The 22015-nt window shown below is 42.8% G+C and overlaps 2 protein-coding genes across 5 annotated transcripts in view; one reads left to right on the forward strand and one right to left on the reverse strand.

Annotated features, from left to right (window-relative positions):
• The window catches only part of BLNK (B cell linker), a 112448-nt gene extending 109448 nt beyond the window's left edge, over positions 1-3000 (reverse strand). Inside the window, exon 1 of one of the 2 annotated variants that reach the window (XM_032311715.1) lies at positions 2917-3000. The gene's annotated coding sequence lies outside the window, so the exon portion shown is untranslated. The remainder of the gene's footprint in view (positions 1-2916) is intronic. The other variant, XM_032311719.1, reaches the window with a different exon arrangement.
• Positions 3001-9304: 6304 nt separating this feature from the next.
• Positions 9305-22015, forward strand: part of DNTT (DNA nucleotidylexotransferase) — a 30728-nt gene continuing 18017 nt past the window's right edge. For all 3 annotated transcript variants that reach the window (XM_032311725.1, XM_032311726.1, XM_032311727.1), the window contains exons 1-3: positions 9305-9590; positions 20259-20430; positions 21380-21508. In XM_032311725.1, coding sequence (XP_032167616.1) covers positions 9376-9590; positions 20259-20430; positions 21380-21508 — 516 coding nt within the window. In that variant the 5' untranslated portion in view covers positions 9305-9375. The remainder of the gene's footprint in view (positions 9591-20258; positions 20431-21379; positions 21509-22015) is intronic.

Raw genomic sequence — 22015 nt, forward strand, 5'->3', positions numbered from 1 at the left:
TCCATTCCTAAGGGATGAGGAGCATCTGGGAATTTGAAGCATTCTGCTAACATCAGCCTCTGCTTCCCCACTCCTCTGACCTGAGACCATCTCAAATCCCTAGATTTATAAATACTGTTAAAGCATAGAATTGGCCCCATAAAATCTGACAAAGAATAACTGAACTCTTCAACTGACTCTTTTCAAAGCATAAAGGCCAAACACACTTCAAATTTGGTTTAATTCTACCCATTCACAGTTTTGGCTGTGATCCTATTGTCCTCCAGTTCACTGTCTAAATGACCCCAGATTCTTTCTTTTCAAAGTTGTTCCTTCCTGATTTGCCTCCTTCTGTCCTATTTGCCCTCCATCCCCAGCCCCACTGCCATTAGCTTCTTTCAAGTCTTTGCCCAAATGTCACCTGCTCAGTGAGGCCTTCTGATAGTCCTAGATGAAACTGCCACCCCTACTGCCCCCTCTATCCACTCGAGTCTTTCCATAGCACTTACCACCATCTGGCCTACTCTAGTTAATTATTAATTATATGTATTGTCTGTTTCTCTTTAATAGAATGTAAATCCCATGAGATCAGGGATACTTCGGCTTATTGACTCTGTTCTTTTATTGAGTAGAAGAGTTCCTGGAACAGAGTAACCAAGCGATAAATATTGGTGAATGAATGAATGGCCCCAGTTTCAGCCTTCATCAGCTCTCTACTGACTGACTGCAGTGGTCTCACAGCTGGAGTGAGAGCTCTGGATCTCCACATGTCTGAGGAGTCCCCTCTGATGCTTTACGCCTCGCTGCTGGGCTCACTTGCTCCCGCCACTGTCCTGCTCAGAAGCTCTTCCAGCTTCCTGGTGCCCACTTCAGCGTCAGCGTTCAGCACTCTCAGAGATCTGGCGCCTCCCTCCTCACTCTGGAATGGCAGGCTCTGTCCTCTGTGAGCCTCATTCTGGCACCTCCCCTTTCCTCCTTGAATTATGCCAGCAGGAGACTGTAAGAGGGGCAGCTTCAATGTCCTCCAGGTTCTCTGAAGAATGAGCATGAGGATGGCCACTGAAGACCTTCATAAAGCCTGACACCTTTTCAGAGGACCATGATGGCTACTCTATCATCATAATGTGATGATACCATAAAAGTTCTCAATGACCTTTTAAGTGTCCCGAAGGTAGGAGCTAAAGAACCAAGCTCCATTCTCCTGTTTACAGAAATGAAGCTCATCTCAGATGGTGTCATGGTGGCATGGTGGAGCCGGCCAGTGCCTGCTGACGAAAGCCAAAGGCTAAATGTTCTAGAACTTTGCCAGTCAGCTGTCTAACATTCATCCTGGGTGCCTATGTACCCTCTGTCCTTATTGCTGGTGTGTCATGCAGAAGGGACAGAGATGTTACTGGTTATCTCAGAAACACCATCAAGTGACAAGGAGATGATTAAAAGGATTTGGGGAAGAGATGAAGGAGCAGCTTGGGGAGTGTGGGCTCGTAGTTCTGTTTTAGGCACTTTGAGTAAGACCTGTAAGAGCAACCTAAGTGGGCCTGGCACTCAAGAGAGAGGAATGGGCTGGAGATAAAGACTTGGAAATCATCTGGGGACTGGCAGTACCAGAGGACTTCTCACCAGGTGTCCAGGGGCCATTAGTAACCCCAGTCGCCCCATCCAGTGGCCCACGGTGCAGTCATGAGCTCCTGTGGCTCCCCCTTCAGGTTCTGTTCAGACTTCCTTAGGCTTCCCCAGTTCAGTCTTTGATTACCTCATGCCTAGATTATCACGATGTCTCCTAATTTCTTCCCTTCCATCCATCTACTCATTATTGCCTGACTAATTTTCTTAAGGCACCATTTTGTTGCATTCTGCCTTTGCTCAAATGGCTCCCAATTCTTTGCAAATAAAATTCCAACTCTCTTTTAAACTCTCCATTGAGGCAAGCACCTGTGCTTTATCTCTCCACGCTGGTTACTCATGCTTTCACCCACCATCTTGTGCACAGCTGGAGTTTAATAAACATTTTTGAATAAATACTAAGACAAATAAGCGCTGTTTCCACCAATTTCCTTGTTCTTTCCCTCCTTTCTCCCTTTGTAGACAAATGTGAAATCCCAAATCATAACTGAAATATGGAGTTTCCTTGTACTAACTAAGCTACAGATTGCTTCTCAGGGGCACATTTTCTAAGACTTTTGTCATTCAAGGAGCTCTACAAATTTTTCCAAGGAGGCTCTTCGAAGCTCCAGAAGACATCTGCTGCCAAGAACCAAGCACAGCTGTTGAGGTGGCAGAGGAAACTGGTGCTCGGTAAAAAACCAAACCAAAACAAAACCCTGCCGCACATTTGGGGATGGCAGAGTTCCCAGTCCTACAGCTGAAATGAGTAGGTGATACAAGATATCTGATATATAAAAGAAAATAAAACGACCGGAAGCAGAAGTTTTCTCTCACAAACTGACTTATTCTAAATTACAAAAACAGAGCAACGGGACTGCTAGGGATAAAAATAATGTTGAGGAGAAGAGGTCCACTTTTCCACCAAACCACCCTCTCCCTTCTTTCCTGTCCCATACGCTCACACTCATAAAGTTCTCTAAGAAGGATCATAAGGAGACCAAGTATTATCCAAAATGGAGGAACAAGTCAACATTAAGCTAAGAAGGACAGCATTGCCTAGGAGTGTGACAATGGCAGCCAATAACCAGGTGTGTTCCTTCCAGCAGTCTGGCCCTGCCTACCCAAGCCGAGCACCAACCATGTCCACCAGCCCCTGGGAGAGGCAGGGTGAAAGCAAGAGTAGAATAGGGACTAGCCCCAGTGGGCCAGGCGACATGTTTATGTTCTCTTATTCCTCACTTACAGTGCAATAAAATTGGTACCATAATTGTCATTTTACAAATCAGAGGCTGAGAATCCCATGGGTTAAGCAACTTGCCCAAGATCACATACCTTGTGAGTGGCAGGTGGTTACCAGGCCTAACTCCAGGCCCCTAGGCTTAGTGCGTATGTAGTCATCAACACTTGTGTTCAACAAGATGCTGCAAGTGTTCTAGAGAACAAGCAAACAAAAACACAAGTGAGTTGGGAATACATGGAGCTAAACAAAATTTAAAAGGTTTCTTGATCGCAAGGTTTTCTCAAAAATGTTCACCTTCTAACACATATTGTATAAAGTTTGTCTGGCTTTCTTAAACTTAATTCACTACAGAACTTTTTGTTTGGCCTAGAACACTTCATGAGACTAGTGTTCCTCGGAACCCATGTTGGGAATATGGCAAGCACTCCTTTAGTCTCTTTGAGATCTGATACCACTTTTGATGGAGTCTAGGGACATCAAAAGGCCAGTGGGAAGTACTCTGAGAAAACACCTCTCAAGTGTACAGGGATTCAGGGGAAGGACAGCAATGGACAGAGGAGGGAAGGGGAACAAGAAGGCTGGGCTGTTACAGGAGCAGTGAATACTTCTGAAGACTTTTTGCATGCCAATACTCTTTGAAGTGGTTATTTAGTCCTCCTGACCACCTACAAGACAGAAATCATTATAATCCCCATTGCACAGATGAGGGAATTGAGCCATAGAGAGGTTTAGTAACGTGCCCAAAGTCACACAGTTCATAAATCTCTGGGTGTTGAATTCAGGTAGTCTGGCTCCTTAAGAAATGTATTATACTTGCTCATACTGAAGAGACATTTAATCAGGAATGGGTAGGGTGGAAAAGGGTGATCATGGCAGAAGATTCACATCACAGTTACCCAAACAGCACAGAAGCTTAATAATAGTAATAATAATATCAACTTACATTTGGTCTCTAGCTTCTTCTCCTTTAATTGGTGTCTACTATACAAGGTGTTGTGTTAGGAGCTGGGAATTCTGATGTGAATACAACCTACATGAGTCCTGCCCCAACAGGAGGTACACACAGGGGATTAGAGCACTGCAATACAGAGTGACCCACGCTCTCATGGGAAGAGGCACAGAAGATTTCGAGCAGGGAGGGCACCTGACTCAAATTTAGGATAGACTTTGACATGTGATAAAGGACTTTCTTCTCTAAATACACTGCTTGAAAGGTAGAACAGTTGGTATGGAGGTAATTTCAGAGAGATCAGATCTTCTTGTCCCCAGGACAATACCAATAGCTTAGAATTCTTAGGAGGTCCAAGAATAGCCTGACTACTGGACAGTGTGGTCCTTCTCTTGAGCTTCTCCTCTAGGAAGTACAAGGCTCTGGTCCTCCTTAATCTCTGCCATGGCTTTAGTGTAGATGTAGTAACATCCCATTGACTGGGCATCTCCAGAACCATCAATGAGCACTTAGTTTGATCCTGGGCATAGCAGAAACAGGAATGTTCCCCCCAAATCCAAATTCCCAGTGCTCCCCTGCATTTCCAAGCCCTGATGCATTGAGGTAGGACCATGTCATTAGTTCTGACCAATGGGCTATGACCAGCAGTCATATGTACCATTTTTGAGACAAAGAACTTATTTGCTGATGCAAGACCTCCCAGCGCCCTCTTCTCCGCCATGGCAACTAAGAAAATTTCATTGTCCAGACAGTACAGGTACAAAACGATGAAAAGCTTCCATGAGCCCGAGTCTTGAGTGAAGAAAAACCCTCTACCAAAAAGTAGCATGAGAGAAAATAAACTTTTGTTGTGCTAAGCCACAGAGATTTGGGGCTGATTGACCCATATACCGGACCAAGGGTGTGCTCAACATCTGGTGCAAACAGCTCCAGAAAATGATGGCTCAGTAAGAGGAAATTAATCAATTCCTGCCATTAGCTGCAGTGCCAATGAGAATAACAAGAACAACTGACCTTTGTACAGTAGTTCATGATTTTCCAGGCACTTTTACTATGAGCACAATTCAGTTTAATTCCTGAAATAACAATGAGACGTCAGTATACTCAGACCCATTTCAAGGTGAGGCCAAGGAGTTTCACACCTCCCTCCCCTAAGCCACGATAATGGCTGCAGCTCTCATAACTGTCATCCTAGCACAGGTCATGTGATACCACTGAAAAGGACGCCCAGTGGCAGGAAAAAGGACCTAGAAGCCACAGATTTCCTCCCTAGAGTCAGCTTCAGCAAGTTACATAAACCAGGTGGAATTACACAGCCCCTCCCATTCCTCAGTGGAGTCTTGCCTGGCAGTGAGACAGGACTTTCATGTAAAATATAAAGGGGTTTGTCACTCAGCCCTGTGCTATAATTATGAGAAAACATGTTTACCTATGATTTACCTTACTCAGAGCCACCTCACTACCTTTGAATCACAGCTTCCACTAAAGCCACATGGTGTTAACACAAGGTAATTTTTTTAAGTCCTTTGTTTTTGTGGTGGAAAATATGATTTATGTTTATTACAGAAAATTTGTAAAATACAGAAAAGCACAAAACGAAAACAGAAATCGCATAAACTCACAACCAGCGATATCTACCATTATATCAGGCTGGCCATTTATTTTCCTAGTCTTCTCTGTCAAAATTGATGCCACATAGTAACTCCAATTTTGTATGCCGATTTTACAATTATCAGATTGCAAACATTTACCTATGTTTTATTTTCTTTTTAAGATTTTATTTATTTAGTTGACAGAGAGAGCCACAGCGAGAGAGGGAACACAAGCAAGGGAAGTGGGAGAGGGAGAAGGAGGCTTTCTGCTGAGCAGAGAGCCCGATGTGGGGCTCCATCCCAGGGCCCTGGGATCATGACCGGAGCTGAAGAAAGATGCTTAATGGCTGAGCCACGCAGGCACCCCCATTTACCCATTATTTTTTTTAGGTTGTGGTTGGAGAGTCTCCATATCTTTTTTTAAGATTTTATTTATTTATTTGACAGAGAGAGATCACAAGTAGGCAGAGAGGCAGGCAGAGAAAGAGAGAGGAGGAAGCAGGCTCCCTGCTGAGCAGAGAGCCCGATGCAGGACTCGATCCCAGGACCCTGAGATCATGACCTGAGCCAAAGGCAGAGGCTTTAACCCACTGAGCCACCCAGGCACCCTACCCATGTTTTAAAGTATTTTCTCATAACGCAATTTTAGTGGCTACACAATATCCTCTTATACTTTATCACCCCCACCCCCGCTGTGATTGGACATTTATGTTGTTTTAAGTTTTCTCTGCAAAGGGCTGCAATGAACATCTTAGTGCGTTCATATTTATTTGTCTTTCCTAACAAAATGAAAATGCTGGTTCAGAGGATTAGGATGTCTTAAAGATTTTTTTTGTCAGAGTTCCTTCTAGAAAGATGCTCCAGAAGTGTAGGTGGGTCCTCATCTCCTATGCCTCACTTTAACTGAACAGTGTATCAGTTGGGGTCCAGTTATGAAAATGGAAAACATACTAGGTATTTCAACAAAAAGAATTTAATATAAGGGACTAGTTTGACAGGCAGGTTTGAAGACTGAAAAGCAAAAGGACATTGAGATAAGTCAGAGAGTGACTGCAGGGAGCACGGCCTGTTTCTAGGAATGTGGGGACAAAGAGGCCAAGTTGAGATTACTGGAATCTCACACATGGAGCAGGGAGTCTCCGTGGAGCTGTGACAACAGATCTCTGAGGAGGGGATGCTGCCCTGTACATCACAGGAAGACTCAGACCCCTGAAAAGGACATGGGTCTAGCTGGTGTTAGTATCTCTGAAGGACATGATGAAGATATGCCTGGTTGTACCAAAAAAAAAAAAAAAAAAGAAAGAAAGAAAGAAAGAGAGAAAGAAAGAAAGAAAGAAAGGAAGGAAAGAAAAAAAAAGGTCTGAGTGGCTTTGTTATGCAATGCACTCGATTTTGGCTCAGGTAATGATCACCTGGGTCCTGGGATCAAGCCCCATGTTGGCTTCCCATTCAGCAGGGAGTGTGCTTCTCCCTCTGCCCCTCCCCCTGCTCATGCTCTCATTCTCTCTTTCTCTCTCAAAATAAATAATTTAAATTGTTTTTTTAAAATGTTGCAGAGTGGAACCAGCAGCTGTGGCCAGAGTGAAAAACCATTACTGAGAAGACCAGGAGTTATCAGCAAGCCAACCAAAAGGATCAAGACCTGCCCCTTCTGCCAAGCCTTGCAGTGTCCCTCTAGTGCCCCCTACTGGTGGAGCCTAGCACAGAGCGAGTTTACCAGGAGAAATGGCATTAGCGCACTCCCAGCCCCAACCTCATAGACCCCAACATAAAAAGAGTAGATTCAGGGCTGAGAGACAATAGCCTGATAACCAGACAGCCATTATCACATTTTAAATTTTTGTGGTAATTTTCTCAATACCAGTGATTCAAAGCAGACTAAGTAAAATATTGGTTAACATCATCTTTTGATAATTTTGTAGTTTTATAAAACAAAGATCTGATTTCAGATCCAACTGGCTCTTCTCTAAAAACAAAACACCAAATTACTACCAACTGACAGTTATTTGAAGTGCTTCCTCTGTGCCAAGCACTCTGCTCAGCAGGCTGTGTGGGTTATCTCAGTTAGCCCTTGTGTTATGAGGGGAAAACCTGAGGCTTGGGGAAGGAAGCAAGGTGGTCAAGGTCACAGCTCAAAGAGATGGACACGGGATTTGGGCCAGCAACCTGCCATCAGACTTGAGCTCTCGGCCATGTCTCTGTGCTTGTATCCCATCTCCTCTGCCATTTAGGTGACACCCATTCCTTCTCTGTCCATGCCATGGGGATGCACATAAAAACCCCAGGCTCTTACAAGAGTCTTGCTTCTCCATGCTGTGGGGCCGCTTGGTAGTTAAGGCTGTGTTCCCACACAGAGCTCTCAGCACATCAGTAACCAGACACCTAATGGTGAGGTCCAAAGTGGGCTCCAGGGCCCAGATTTTTGTCTTTAGTAAACAATCACAGAATACTAGAATGACGTTAAAGGTTCTTACCAGATGTCTAAGTCCCTCTGTAACATCTCAATGCACAACTGTTTGGATCCCATTTGAACGTTTCTCACAACCTGTAATATCCCACTGTATAATGCAATCTCCCTACATTTTTAGACCGCTCTAGTTAATAAAAAGTTCATGTTTTCAGAGATTTAAAATCTACTACTCTGTAAGTTCCACCTGAGATTTTTGATCTGGCTCTCTTGGACAACACAACTTTGCAAATGCTTGACGGCAACTGTCACATCACTCTTCCCTAGTGTTGTGGTGAGGAGACTATACACTTTTGGAGGTAGCATAAGTCTCAAATAATATAGCAAATGGGTGACCAAAACTTTGGTTTTATTGGAGAAGACATGCACAGAGAAATGTTTCTTCATAGTTAAGAGCACAGGCGTTAAAAGCGGACAAATCTGAGTTTAAGTTCTAGCTTGATCATTTCCTACCTATAACTATATACTCACTCTACAACCTTGACAAAGGTGTTTACCTCAGTGGGGATGCTAGTACCTACCATACGGTGGTATTATGAGGATTCAATCAGCTAAGGCTTGTAGGTGCTTGCCTTGACCACATAGTAGATGTGAGAAATGAGATCTATAAAGTATATTGATGAGAGACACTAGTTTTACTTTTCATATAAGTTATGAAAATGTCTTTTTATGGCAGTAATTCTTATCTGAAGGTCATCCCATTCCATCCCAAAAGATCAATATTAAAGCTACATAATAGACTATTCTCCAGGCAACCTTAGTTCACTGAGAAAACTAAAATATGTAACATCTGGAGTCTGAAGACCTGAGTTTAAGACCCGGTTCTGCCTCTTACTCTGTGATCTTGAGTAAGTTGACTGAGCCTTGGTTTCCTCACTTACAAAATGCACCAACATAGCTAAAATGTCCATAATGAACTACTGTGGAGCAATTAGAGGTAAAAGATTAGAACACAGAATAATGTGGAGGGATCTGATCCACTTTTTTGAGTGAAAAAGTGATCAGCAGAATGCGAAATTTAACAGTGCCATTTACGTAAAATCAAAACAACTATACAAAACATGTAACACCCATGGAAACTATAGAAATCCAATGTATTATAATGACTGCCTAAGAGAATGCAAGCAAGTTGGAAGAGAATATAAGCAAGAATGCAAAAAGGAATAAAAAATAAAGACAAGAGGGGCCTAAATGAATGACTGAATGAATGACTAATAAATGGATAGACAGATGCTAACATGGGAGTCAAGATGCTTCCCTACCTTCCTCATGAGGTTATTCTGAGGATCTGGTAAGATAATGCACAGGAAAGCAAAGTTAATTTACTGTTTCCATTATGATTTCCACATTGAACAAATGAGCTAGACCGAGATAAACATTCTTCATTGCTCTTCAGCAGGAAGCTGTCAGCAGGGCAGAGCCCAGGAAACCTTGCCCTGAATGAGAATCTTCTAGTACAATGACATCAGACCTCTTCATGAAGGAGGGCAGGCTCTCCCTCACTTCTGGAGACACTGCTTGATGGCACAGACAGAAGCCTCAGATGCCTCTTCCCACGAATCCTTTGCAAATGGTCCACTTGGGTCCTCGGAAGAAGAAGCCCAGGCAAATGGGTGCCTCGATGGTCTGTCCTTCTCATGACATCAAATTTCAGGATTTGGTCCTCTATATTTTGGAGAAGAAAATGGGAACCACCCGTCGAGCCTTCCTCATGGAGCTGGCACGAAGGAAAGGATTCAGGGTTGAAGATGAGCTCAGGTAGGACATCACTGATTTCACTTTGTGAATAAGCAGGGCTTTTGTGAACAGTTTCTGTGGAACCCAAGGAAATTATGTTTTCTTCCACATACAGAAAAGATGATACTCCCACTGGGAAAATGGGTTTGAAATCAAAGAACACATTTGAGCCAGCTAATTAAGGGCAATAACATGAGTGGGGACTGATACAATTATACTAAAACTAGTTGGCACCAAAAGATAGGGTTTGGGAGGTTTTTGTTCGGTTGGTTGTTTTGTTTTGCCTTTCACCATTATGAGATGAGTTTTCCAGAGATGATGATAGAAACTTAATTGGAAAATTTAATGCTGAAACCACTCAATTTTGTTCCTGACTAAACTGGACAAAACCCCACTGAGTTCAATAAAAAAAATTTCAGCTACTCTGAGGCAGAAAGAATGGTTTGGGTTCTTGGCAATTAAACTAAATCCCTGGCTATACTGAGGTGACCAGTGTCTGTGATGGGCTAGGATGAGAGACTGTTGCTGGCTCTCCACGGGCACCCAAATGTGGCCTTGATCATGCTTTTCCAATGAGCTGTCCCAGTGGGGTTCGCAGAGTGAGGAGCACTGGTTAAAGATTCAAGGACAGCTCTGTCCAGGACTGGTAGTCATGGTGCTGAGAGTGACGAGGCCAGAGCACAGACAAAAGGGCAACTGAAGCCACCTCTTGGGCCCCCTAGACTCATTCACGCACAACCCCACTCATCCCAGCAATTAGTCTTGTTGTTTTTCTAACTGTTAAATTAGCTCTTCACAGAACACAGCCAGGGGCTTGCAACGGATAAAGGATAATCAAAGCAACTGGCTGGCTTTGATTGTCCAAGGAAGAGACTGACCACAACTTTCTCAGGAAAAACTGTGAGAATTCTATGTGAAAATAATTTTTTTTATTTTAAAAATAGTCTTTGATATTAAAAAAAAAATTAACAAGAATTTCCTGCTGAAGAAATGCCAACTTCAAATTGCTAGAGAAACGTGTCAAACGTCAATAATAAGATATGAATGATTTGCAAAATATTCATAATTCATATGAAGATTCAAGATCACAGTAACATTTTATTTATTTATTTTTTTTACTAAAATGCCCTAATCAGAAATTCCCGGGTCTCCCATGGTCTCTCCCTCCATCTGGTTTTTCTTGGTGTGTTCTCCTTCCCCCACCTCTGCCTCTTGTTTTCATTTTAACCCCTATCTCATTTAGGATGTTAAGCCCCAAATCATAACATCCCTTCTGTGGAATTGCAGATTTCACCTAACTGTTAAGTCTACCTAATCTTACAGACTTACATAAAATGTTGGAATTAGGGGAAGAAAAGATGATGTAGGTAAAGAGGCTCAAACCCAGAATTTTAAAAAAGGACATTTAAAAAGATGAAATGAAAAGCCTCAGCAAATATGGAACTGCTTTTTGTGGTAAGGAAATCTGACAAGGGCCAGACAGGAAAGCGACAGCCAGATGGTCAAGGTACCACTTACATAGAAAGCTCTCAGTTGAAAAGCTCTCGTCCACACCTCCAGCAAGGGCTGACTAGTTACAGGCGCAGTTACAAGTATAGACACGGTGGCTGAGGCAGGTACTTGGAGAGACACAGGAGGCAAGTTTCTTCTTTTGGCCACAGAGCCAGAGAGGCAGCTCTGTGCATCTGATGCCCGCTGACAAGGACCAAGCCCAGGGCTCAGGCTACAGAGGAAAAGTGGTGCATGGTGAGCAAACGGCTCCCATGTGTATGATGGTGGCAAAGCTCCCAGGCTGACAGCCCAGAAGACACATTAAATACAAATGTGTGTGATGGCTCAAAAAGAAACCACAGGAAGTAGAAGTCCCAGCTCTCAAACGGAATTTCTGTGCACAAATACATAGTCTTTCATTGGAAACGGCACTAGAAATTGTGGTAGGGAAAAGTTTTGAGATCAGAAGTCTAGAGATCCCCAATTCTGGCTCTGACCCTTCCCGGCCATGAAGTGTGGAGCCAGACCCTCTCCCCACTCTATGAACTTAGCTTCCTGAAAAATGGTTTGTTCTATCTGAGATAATCACCAAAGGTGATGATGGACATCAGTGTGCTCTGGTAAGTTAAAAAACAGTTACACAGATGTAAAGTGTGATTGTCCTATTGTTAATAAGCTGGAACCACTGACCCTTACAGCAAAACCCTAATGAGAGGATTCTGTCTCCACAATATGGACTGGGTCAAATGATAAAAACAAACATAACAAAGACAGGAAACCTAACAAACCTATCAAAATAATTTAAGTGGTTATTTTTATGAGGAAGGGGTTATTAGGAAGGGATTATGGTTGCTTTTATTCTGTGTTTTCCAATTTTTTTTTACAATAAGTATATATTTTAAATAAAAATGAAGAAAGTTGATATCTAAAAGAAAGGAAACTTCTCAATAACAAAGACTATCCCTTCCTTTTCTAGTATATAAGATTCAAAAAAAGAGGAGCTAAAAACATATATATGCTCTGAAAAGAGGTAGCAGTCTCCATAGTTTCTAGTACATTCTTGGCTGCCAGGAGAATTACATATGAGGAAAAAATCTGACACCTACTTTAGCTGGATCTGAACCCATAGCTTAGAAATGGTATATCTGAACCCACTGACCTATCTGGAGCTACTTCATTCTCCAGCATATGTGCCCTGTATCCATATATTTGGAATTGGTTTCACTTATATTATATGTTATATTAATGTTATATTTCAGAAGACATGCTGGTCAATGGCCACAGGAAGTTGGGTTTTAAAATAGAAATCAGGGGAGATGTCAAGTGATTTGGGGCATTTTGCACATTCATGAAAATGGTAATGAATTTTATTCCATGACTGACTTTCTAAATTTTAGAGCAACTTCAAAATCCTCAAATTATCTAGGTCAAGCCAGAGGAGGATGAGAATCTAGTGCCTGTCATGTTCTTATTTCATTCCTGGTTTCAGTACTTTGAGCTATTTTAAAATTCTGTCATCGACCCTCCTCTATGAACACAATAGTGAATCCACTATGTCTTGACCTAAACCGCTGATGTCGAAGAAGAAAGAGCTATGGCTAGAAAGGGTCGCACCCAGGGTGCCTCCCCTCAGCAGCCTAACACTCGCTCAGTTCCACTGTTGGAGCAGTAGAAACCCAGTGGATGATACTTTTGTCCTGCTCAAATCTCCTTAATTCACCCAAAAAGGATATCTTTGGAACATATTGTCTGATGCAAAATGCAACCCAACCTTGAATCCCTTCTCCCTACACTTCCCTGCGTCCAAGACCTAAGACCCCTGGAAACCCTCCCAGAGGACAGAACTTCCTTCCCAGTACCTGGATGTAATCCATGGTACAGGGCTAGCCACAGCTCTGCCACTTGGCTTTAATACTAACCTCATCCAATTCCTCCTCACTGGCTCAACAAGGGCAAGGGCATCATGGGGGCCATCCTGTAGAGCTTACCCTCAGACCTTTGACATTTTTCTTATACAGAGTAGCTTCAGGAAATATTTGCTCCAAGAATGATTTATCTGGTGAATACGAAACCAGCCAAGGGAACTTGTGATTACCAAGATTAGTTTTTGTAATTAAAATTTTTTTCTATGATGCACCAGTATTACTTTTGTAATCAGCAAAATAATAAAGACTTTATAAATTCGAGAACATGCATTGTAAGTTCTAGTCCTTCTCCAGTCCAAATTACTTCACATTTCAAAATCTGTGGACTCTCAGTTAATGTTCATAATCTCATTCAAGGTGGAACCAAAAAAAATCAAGGCAAGACCCTTTGTTTTTAGGTATGTCAGAGCTGGAAATAGAAACCTACCTACTGGTGGTAGTTTAAGTGTGAGATAAAACCAAATAAAACTCTTTATTTTTCTATGTCAGGGACTCTGAAACAGATCAGTTGCTAAGGGAGGCAGGAGGGTTTTTAAATAGCTCATTTAACTATAAATTATTGTTTAAAATTACCATTTACAGGATAAGCCCTACATCAGATGGGAAGAATTGGGGATGACCTCTCTAGGGGGAAAAAAAACATTTTAAAGACAAAGATAAAAGCAGGTGACCATCCGGGAAGGCTGGAGAAGTCAGATAGGGGGTCAGTCTGTCTCCAGGCAAAGAAAAGTGGCTGTCTCTTTCTTCATGAAGAATTTTTCTAATTGTACTGTGAGGAAGGACCAACTAGGAAAAAGAAAGACAGGAACAGTGAAGATACAGTTATCAGAAGGAAAAAAAAAAAGCAGAACCAAAATGGGTGAATTAATTCTATTAACTCAGGGCTTTCTGGACAACTGAATGCCACAATCACAATTTTTATACTATCTTTTACCGCATGTGCTATTATATACTTACTACGTCTCCTTCAATTGTCTCTAAGATGAATTGTTAAAAATAACTTAACCTTGTCTAAGGAGTCATATAAAAACCGTGAAACCCATAAAAACCATGGGTCTGATATGCATAATTTTAACATGTAGGTATAAATACATATGCCTTTTTAGTGTTCTGCTATGTACCTGCTAAAGCTAGCTCACATACCTACAGAGGAATGAGTACTATATTGGAAACATGGCTGCCATTGAGCCCTAGGTGCAGTGTGGGGGCCATTCAAGACTTTTCTCTACGGCAGCACTTCTCAAAGTATACTTCTTGGGCTGTGGGGTAGTTTGGAAATACGGTTGCTCCCAAGAAGAGGCAAGGACTAGTCTCTGTTCCCTTGCATTTGGGAGGGCTTGTGACTACTTCAACCAATAGAGTGACACTATGTGACTTTTGATGCTGGGTCATAAGGGGCCCTGGGGCTTCTGCTGTTCCCTGGATCTCACAGCCTCTCATAAGATGTTTGAGTCCCTCTGAGAGAGGACACATGAAGGTGTTTAGGTTGACAGATGCACGAACCCAGTCTCCCTGCCATCCTCACCAATGTGCAGGCACACTGAGCCATTTGGCGGGTCACACTCCCATGGGCACCATACCCAACAGCTGCCTGAATTCTTGACCCACAAAATTATGAGGTATAATAAAATTGTTGCTCTTTTTAAGCCATTTTGGGAGAGCTGGTTATGCACCAATGAATAACTAGAACTGACTACATTTGAATTACCAAAGGAGCATATTCCTAGGCTCTAGGTAAGACTTACTGAATTTGAATCTGCTAATAGGGTCCAGGCACCTGGATTTTAACCCAGCTTCTTGGGTGTCTCTGGTAGACACTAGAGTTTTTTTCCCTTAGAGCTACTGATTAATCCATTTATTCATTCATTCCACCAATGGTCTATCTATTCACTGTTGCTCTGAATCTGGCCATGTGCTGGGCACCAGGTATAATTATCATCTAGACAATAATTAAGCAGATGATAACATTGTCCCTGCCCTCAGGGACACCAAGAGCCAAGCCAAGCACATTTCAGTTGAGCACTAGTTGAAAGAGAAGACTCATTTTCACTATGAGAAGCTGAGGGACAAATCCTACTTCAGAATTGTTACTATTGATTCAAGCCCTCTTAAACCTAATCCAAAACATCAGTAATTGGCCCTGGCTAAGAAACTAGGTGCACTTGGGGCACCTGGATGGCTCAGTCAGATAAATGTAGCTCAGGCCATGATCCCAGGGTCCCAGGATCAGAGTCCAGGGATCAAGCCCCAAGTTGGGCTCTCTGCTCAGTGGGGAGTCTGCTTCTCCCTCTGAGGTTCTCCCCTCTCCTGCTCTCTCTTTCTCACTCTCTCTCTCAAATAAATAAATAAAATCTTAAAAAAAGAAAGAAAGAAACAGAAACAAACAAAGAAAGAAAGAACAAACTAGGTGCACTTAAAGAAATCCACTGACATTTCAGGAACAGTCATCTCCACAGCACCCTGGGGTCTTTGGGAGAAGTTTGGGGCTGCTGCCTGGGGTACTGTCCTCTTTTAGTATAAGGAAAGAACTGAGGACTCCAGGGCCAAGGCAGGTACCACCTCAGCTCCAGACCCAGATTTCGCCCTTAAAAATGACATTCATGTGTATTTTTCCCCCTAAGTAGAAAGTGATGATAGATGGTTCATGACAGAAAGTGGGAAAATATAGGGAAAAAAAAACTTAAAACAATCAACACCTCACTCAGGGGTCTAACCACAGTCTAGTAGAACGTTAAGAGTTTGCTTGAGTCATGCACAGCTGGGTTTGAATCCTGGCTTCACAGAGCCTCCACAAGCCTTGGCTTTCTCATCTGAAATGATATTGCCCACCTCGTAAGACTTGCAAAGACTGAGTAAGAATAAACGTGTGTTTGTGTGTGTGTGGTGTGTGTGTGTGTGTGTGTGTGTGTGTGTGTGTGCATTTTTTCCTAACAGTCTGGAGTATTGTGGAATATTCTTCTTTGGTCTTTTCTTCTGGGTACACCTGTATGTTATATTGTTGGTGGATCCTTACGTAGCATCCCCACACGTCCCCAGGCATTCTGGCTACTCTGCTAGAGGCAGGGATGGGTCCAGAGACATCCCCAGTGAAGAGAGAGCAGTGGTGGGGCAGGGGAGGTAAGAGTGGATGGCGAGGGGCCTAAATTTGGAAGATGACCACCAGGGCTCCCCTTCAACACTTTTGCCTCTCTATGAGGTTTAGGTAAAATTCACCTAAAATTCAGAGCTCAGAGAACCTGACAGCCTCCGTGTGGTTTCTCCATCTTGGTGTGTAGCTATGGCAACTATTCTTTCAGATTTCCTGGGACAGCTGTCCATGTCCTGTAGTCTCACTGAAGTCCACATGCTATTGGACATAATATACCAACAACAAATTCCATATGGCAGCAGCAGGGACAGTATGGTCAACAGAAAGTGTTACTGGACCTCTGTTTCTGTGTTTTGGAGAAAATCAGGGTTTTTGATGATGATGATTCCCTTCCAGATGTTCTTCCTTCTGCGGAAAGGTGCAGCACTCTCCACCGCTGTGGAAGAAGCACAAAGTCACAGGGGGCAGCTTGGTGTAGCCCCGCACACAGGCTGTGGATTAGCACACAATGGGGACTGAACCCCTGCTTCAGCAGTTATCAGCTGGGTGAACTTTTAATGTCTTCAAGGTCTCTTTTCTCATAGTGTTACTGACTGTTAGATGAGAGAATGCATGAGATACACCTGCCATAGGGTCTGGCACATAGTGATATTCCCATATTATTAATTTTTCCAACACTGGCATGGTCAGAGCAGAGAGAAAATTACCCTGGCAGCAAACAGACAAAAAGCCACCACAACACGACACTAAGAAATTGTCGGCAGAAAACATGGGAGGCAGTGGCTTTCCTTAGTGCTGTTTCTAAGGGCTCAGAACTGAAAGTGAGCAAAGGCACAGAGACTGTGCATGGTCTGCAAAGAGTGCAGGATGAGCCTGGGGCAGGAAGCACATCATAGGCTAGATGCAGCTGGCCCCCTGGAGCCCAACTCAGGCAACTCAAGAAGACAGGGGATGGAGACTGGCTAGAGAAGATTATTCTCCAGACCATGTTTCTTAAGTTACTTGTGGTAAAGGACCAGTTTTCAAAAACTTTTAATGATCAATGCTTTCATCAAAAAACAACCTATAAGAAGCTACTTTGATAGTGCTAAATTACAATGAAATTTCCTAAATGCTGACTTTCAATTTCTGTGTTTACTGTGTGGGAACCAGGCATAAGCAGTGCTGAACTCTGGGTAGCCCTGTGTGGATGGCAGAAGGGGTCCTGTTCGATTTTGTGTGTGTGCTCTATTATTGTCCCCGTTGTTGCTGTTTGGTTTTGTTTGCTAATTGCTTAGTGAGACGGGGTTGGAAGTTCAATCAGAGTCTTCTTCCATAGGGTGTATGGCTGGTTTATTTGGAAATGTGCTTAGATGAATGCTGTGAAAAATTATGTGGTCCTCATCCAATAGTGTGAGCTCAGACATTGCCACACTGCCCCAGGGATAGCCACAGTGGGGGTGGGGATAGCAGGAGAGTGGATGGGAAGGGGCTTGAATTTGGAAGCTGAACCCCAGAGCTCCCCCTCAGCATATCCTTCTACCCTGAAGTTAAGACAGAACCTTAATACTAATTATAATACAAATACTATAATTAACGATAATACAATAATAAAGTTTCCTCCAAAGGTCAGAAGTCTAGATGGAATCACACTTCCTGTGTAGCTCTATTAATCCTTCTGTTGTCTTCTTAAAGTCTGCACATAAAGAACTTTTCAAGAAGCTTATTAAGAGTCACTTTTGGAATGATGAGGACCTAGAACAAGATGCAGTGAGCTGTCTCCCCCAACTCTTGACAGATGTGGTTTCACCATGAAGAACTTCTGCTTTGGCCCCTGTGCCTCCTGCCATCCAGATGGCTCCGCTCTGGCCTCCAACCCCAGTTCTCTCCCAGGCCAGCCTCACATCCCCACCGACAACCGGACATTCTCACTAGGACCTCTTGCCGCCCTTCACATGCAGCATGCCTGAAACAAATTTCATTTCCACTCCCCACCCAAACAGACTTCTTAAATCCCTATTTCTACCAAAAGCACTTTTACTGTACTGTGATAGAGGAAAGTAGTATTTTCTCTCTGCTTCAGCTGTTAGAGGGGAACTAATGCCAGAGGCCCCTCCTATGTCTCCTCTGCCTTCCTTCCTGGTGCTACAGGAGCTGGACTCGGTTAGAATCATCTCACATGTGGTCATGATTTCATTCTTCTTCTTCTTCTTCTTTTTTTTTTTAAACAATTTTATTTATTTATTTGACAGAGCACAAGCAGGCAGAGTAGCAGGCAGAGGGAGAAGGAGAAGCAGGATCCACGCTGAGCAAGAAGCCCAACACGGGGCTCGACCCCAGGACCCTGGGATCGTGACCTGAGCCAAAGGCAGTTGCTTAACCAAGCTACCCAGGCACCCCTCATGATTTCATTCTAAGCAGCTCCCAACCCTTCCCATCCATCACTCTCCCCTCCAAATTACTGTGTGAACCAGATTAGCCTTTTTCTTTTTCTTTTTTTTTTTTTTAAGATTTAAAAAAAAAATTTATTTATTTGATAGCGAGGGAGACACAAACAGGGGGAGTTGGGGAGGGAGAAGCAGGCTTCACGCTGAGTGGAGAGCCCAATGTGGGGCTCGATCCCAGGACCCTGGGATCATGACCTGAGCGGAAGGCAGATGCTTAACAACTAAGCCACCCGGGTGCCCCCAGATTAGCCTTTTAAAATGACATACTGAGGCTATGCATGATCCGCTCACAAAATCCTTCACTGGTTCGACAACCCCAGAAAATGATATGCAACCTCCTCAACCAGGCTTCTAAGACCTTCTATAACATGGTTGTCCTAACTGACTCAGCCATGTATACGACTACTTCCCAACATAAACTCTTCACTCTGGTCCAGCCAATTCTCTTACTTTCCTTCTGGTCTCTGAATCTTTTCTTCCGGGAGGGCCTGAAGTTCTGCCTTCCAGGCCCCTATTCCTCCCCATCCATCCAGACTAGACACAAACCCCTCCTTCCACAAAGCCATCCTGCCTCTTCCAGCTCACATCAGCTCTTCTCCTTCTCTGCATACCACTTGCAGATGTTGTCCAAGCCTCATGTCTTGTCATATTATTAACTGTCTGCTTCACATAAGATACTAATATCCAGAAACTTCCCTTTTCTTCTTTGGTATCCAACTTCCTACCACACCATCACAAGGAACCTAGAACTATGAATATAACAGTGAACCAAAAAACACCCAATGAATCCAAGAGTCAATTCAAAAAAGGAGAAAGAGAAAGAGGAAGTCAAAGAAGAGAAGTGGGCAACAGAAAAGAATTCTGTTTTTCTCTTGGATGCGTAGACATGCATCTTACTATCTCCCAGATTCATAGATTATTTGAATGGAAAAAGCCTTAAAAAACATTGGATCCAATGATATGATGCTGACTGTGACAACTTATTGAAAACCAGAAATAATATACCTGACCCAGAAAGAGACCATCAAAAAGGATCAATACCATTTACTAGCTGTGTGACCTTCAGATTTTCACGTAAACTCTGTTGTTCAGTTTCCCCATTTTTAAAGTATGAATAATGTTAACACTTCCTTGAGGAGCTTTGGGAGTATTAAATGAGATGATGGATGAAAGATACCAGGATCGCGCGGAAACATGGTACAGGCTCAGCGGTTCCTGGGGGAAAGCTTCCCACCTATCCTCCACCACTAGCCCGAGCTTTGACAAACTTGGAAAGCAGTATTTCCTCAAAGCTGGTTACCATCTGTTAATGTGTTGTGAGATCCATTTAATGGGATGTTACAAACATATCTACATGTATCTCTTTCTCTTTTAGATCATGATATAAAATGTATTTCTCATTGCGGGTCAGATGGAAAGGCATCAGGCTGAAGCCTTCTACAAATAAAAATGAAATGGCCCACCAAAGCCACACGAAGAGTGCTTTTTTACTAACAATTTCTTATCTTCCAACTTCTCTGGACTTTGGTTTTCCAAAGACCACAATCTTGTTAATGTTTTCTTAATGTAACATAGACCACTATGGCTACACTAATTAATACAGAATCCCTTCCATGGAGGTCTAAATTCTCTGTGCCTATGGTCAGGTCTAGTATGCATTTTTCTTCATTAGACAGAATGTTCCAAACACCCTGAGGTAAGAGGAACACTCCTCACTTGAAATTCCCTTCAGCCCTTAATGCTGCCTTGCCTTCTACAGTGATTCCATCACCCACATTGTGGCAGAAAACAACTCGGGCTCAGAGGTCCTGGAGTGGCTGCAGGGACAGAATCATAAAGTCAGCTCACAGCTAGAACTCCTTGATGTCTCCTGGCTGATAGAATCCATGGCAGCAGGAACACCAGTGGAGACGACAGGGAAACACCAGCTTGTAAGTGTTATGGTTGTGATTTTCTTTGCCCTTCACTTGAGGATTAGGAACATGGGCTGTAGTAGTCAACAGACCTGGGTTAGATCCAGGTTTTCTGCTTACTCCCTGTGTGACCACGGAAAAGTGACTCACCTATTCTGAGCTTCCTTTTCCTCCTCTACAATATAAGATAGCAGTAAGACCTGCCCGACAAGATGGTTATGAGAACTAGAGTCACATAAGGCAAAGCACTTACCACAGAGCCTGATCTACAGCACCCAATAGGGGTGCCTGGGTGGCTCAGTGGGTTAAAGCCTCTGTCTTTGGCCCGGGTCATGATCCGAGGGTCCTGGGATCGAGCCCCGCATTGGGCTCTCTGCTCTGCGGAGAGCCTGCTTCCTCCTCTCTCTCTGCCTGCATCTCTGCCTACTTGGGATCTCTGTCTGTCAAATTAAAAAAAAAGAAAGAAAGAAAAAGAAATACAGCACCCAATAAATGGTAGCTAGTTTTATGAATAAGACTATACACAAATATTTCAAAATGTGGAAGCCTTGATGTTCTGGTAGCCAGAAGAGCAGAGGGCACCTGTTTTGGTTTTTTTTTTCTTACTATTATCATTCATAAGGAAAAAAATAAGGAAAGTTGGACCCTTAATTCCAAGTCCTTCACTATTCATGTTAGAACTGTCTGGAAGGTTCAGACCATGACTATTTAAGTTAATGGAAAAGGAAAATGGTACTTAATTGATTGTTCTTTTTCATGTTTATTTTTCTGATGCAAAAATATTACATGTTAACAATAGCAAATCTGAATATTAGAGATGTGCATACCATAAACGTTGACTCTCCAATAATTTTATCATCTCTCCAGAGACAACTGCCATCAAACTGCTGTTAATTTTTTTCTTCATAATATCTATTATTATTACTATCAATTGTTATTAAAAATGGATGTTTATGCATTTGTTTAGGTGAAAAGAGACTATTCAGCTAATCTCAACCCAGAGCTCCAGAAGACTCCACCACTTGTTATAAAAAAGATCTCTCAATACGCATGTCAGAGAAGAACCACTTTAAACAACTATAACCAAATCTTCACGGTAAGGCGCTTTACAACATCCAGGGCAAATGAAGGGCATGCAGCTTCTTTCCACAGATTTACAAATCCAATAATGAAATCTGAAAAATCTAGGAATGTTTTCCCCACACTCACTTACCCCCTTTGCCTGATCTCTAACTCCTCTTTTTGTCAAAAATGGATCTACTTCTGTCCTAGAAATGGACAAATACATTTGGAAATATATGTATATTTTTTAGAGATGATTTTAAATTACTATTTATTGAGAATTGACACTTTGGGGCACAACAGTTGTCAAACGCAAGTATTTGAAAAACCGAATACTGTAATTAGTCTAAAACATAGTTAGCGCAAGTTCCAAAGAAACAACAATAATGCATACACAGCCCTTCCTGGGCAGCCAAACACAGAGACAGCGGATCTGGATTCTCACCTTTCTGATCTTGGGCAAGTCACTTCTTTCTGAGCCATATCCATTCAACTATAAATCAGCTAGATTGTCTCTAAAGCCCCACCCAGCCCTGAAGTT

This window comes from Mustela erminea, chromosome 14 (genome assembly GCF_009829155.1).
Source record: "Mustela erminea isolate mMusErm1 chromosome 14, mMusErm1.Pri, whole genome shotgun sequence".
In the NCBI taxonomy this organism is placed as follows: domain Eukaryota; kingdom Metazoa; phylum Chordata; class Mammalia; order Carnivora; family Mustelidae; genus Mustela; species Mustela erminea.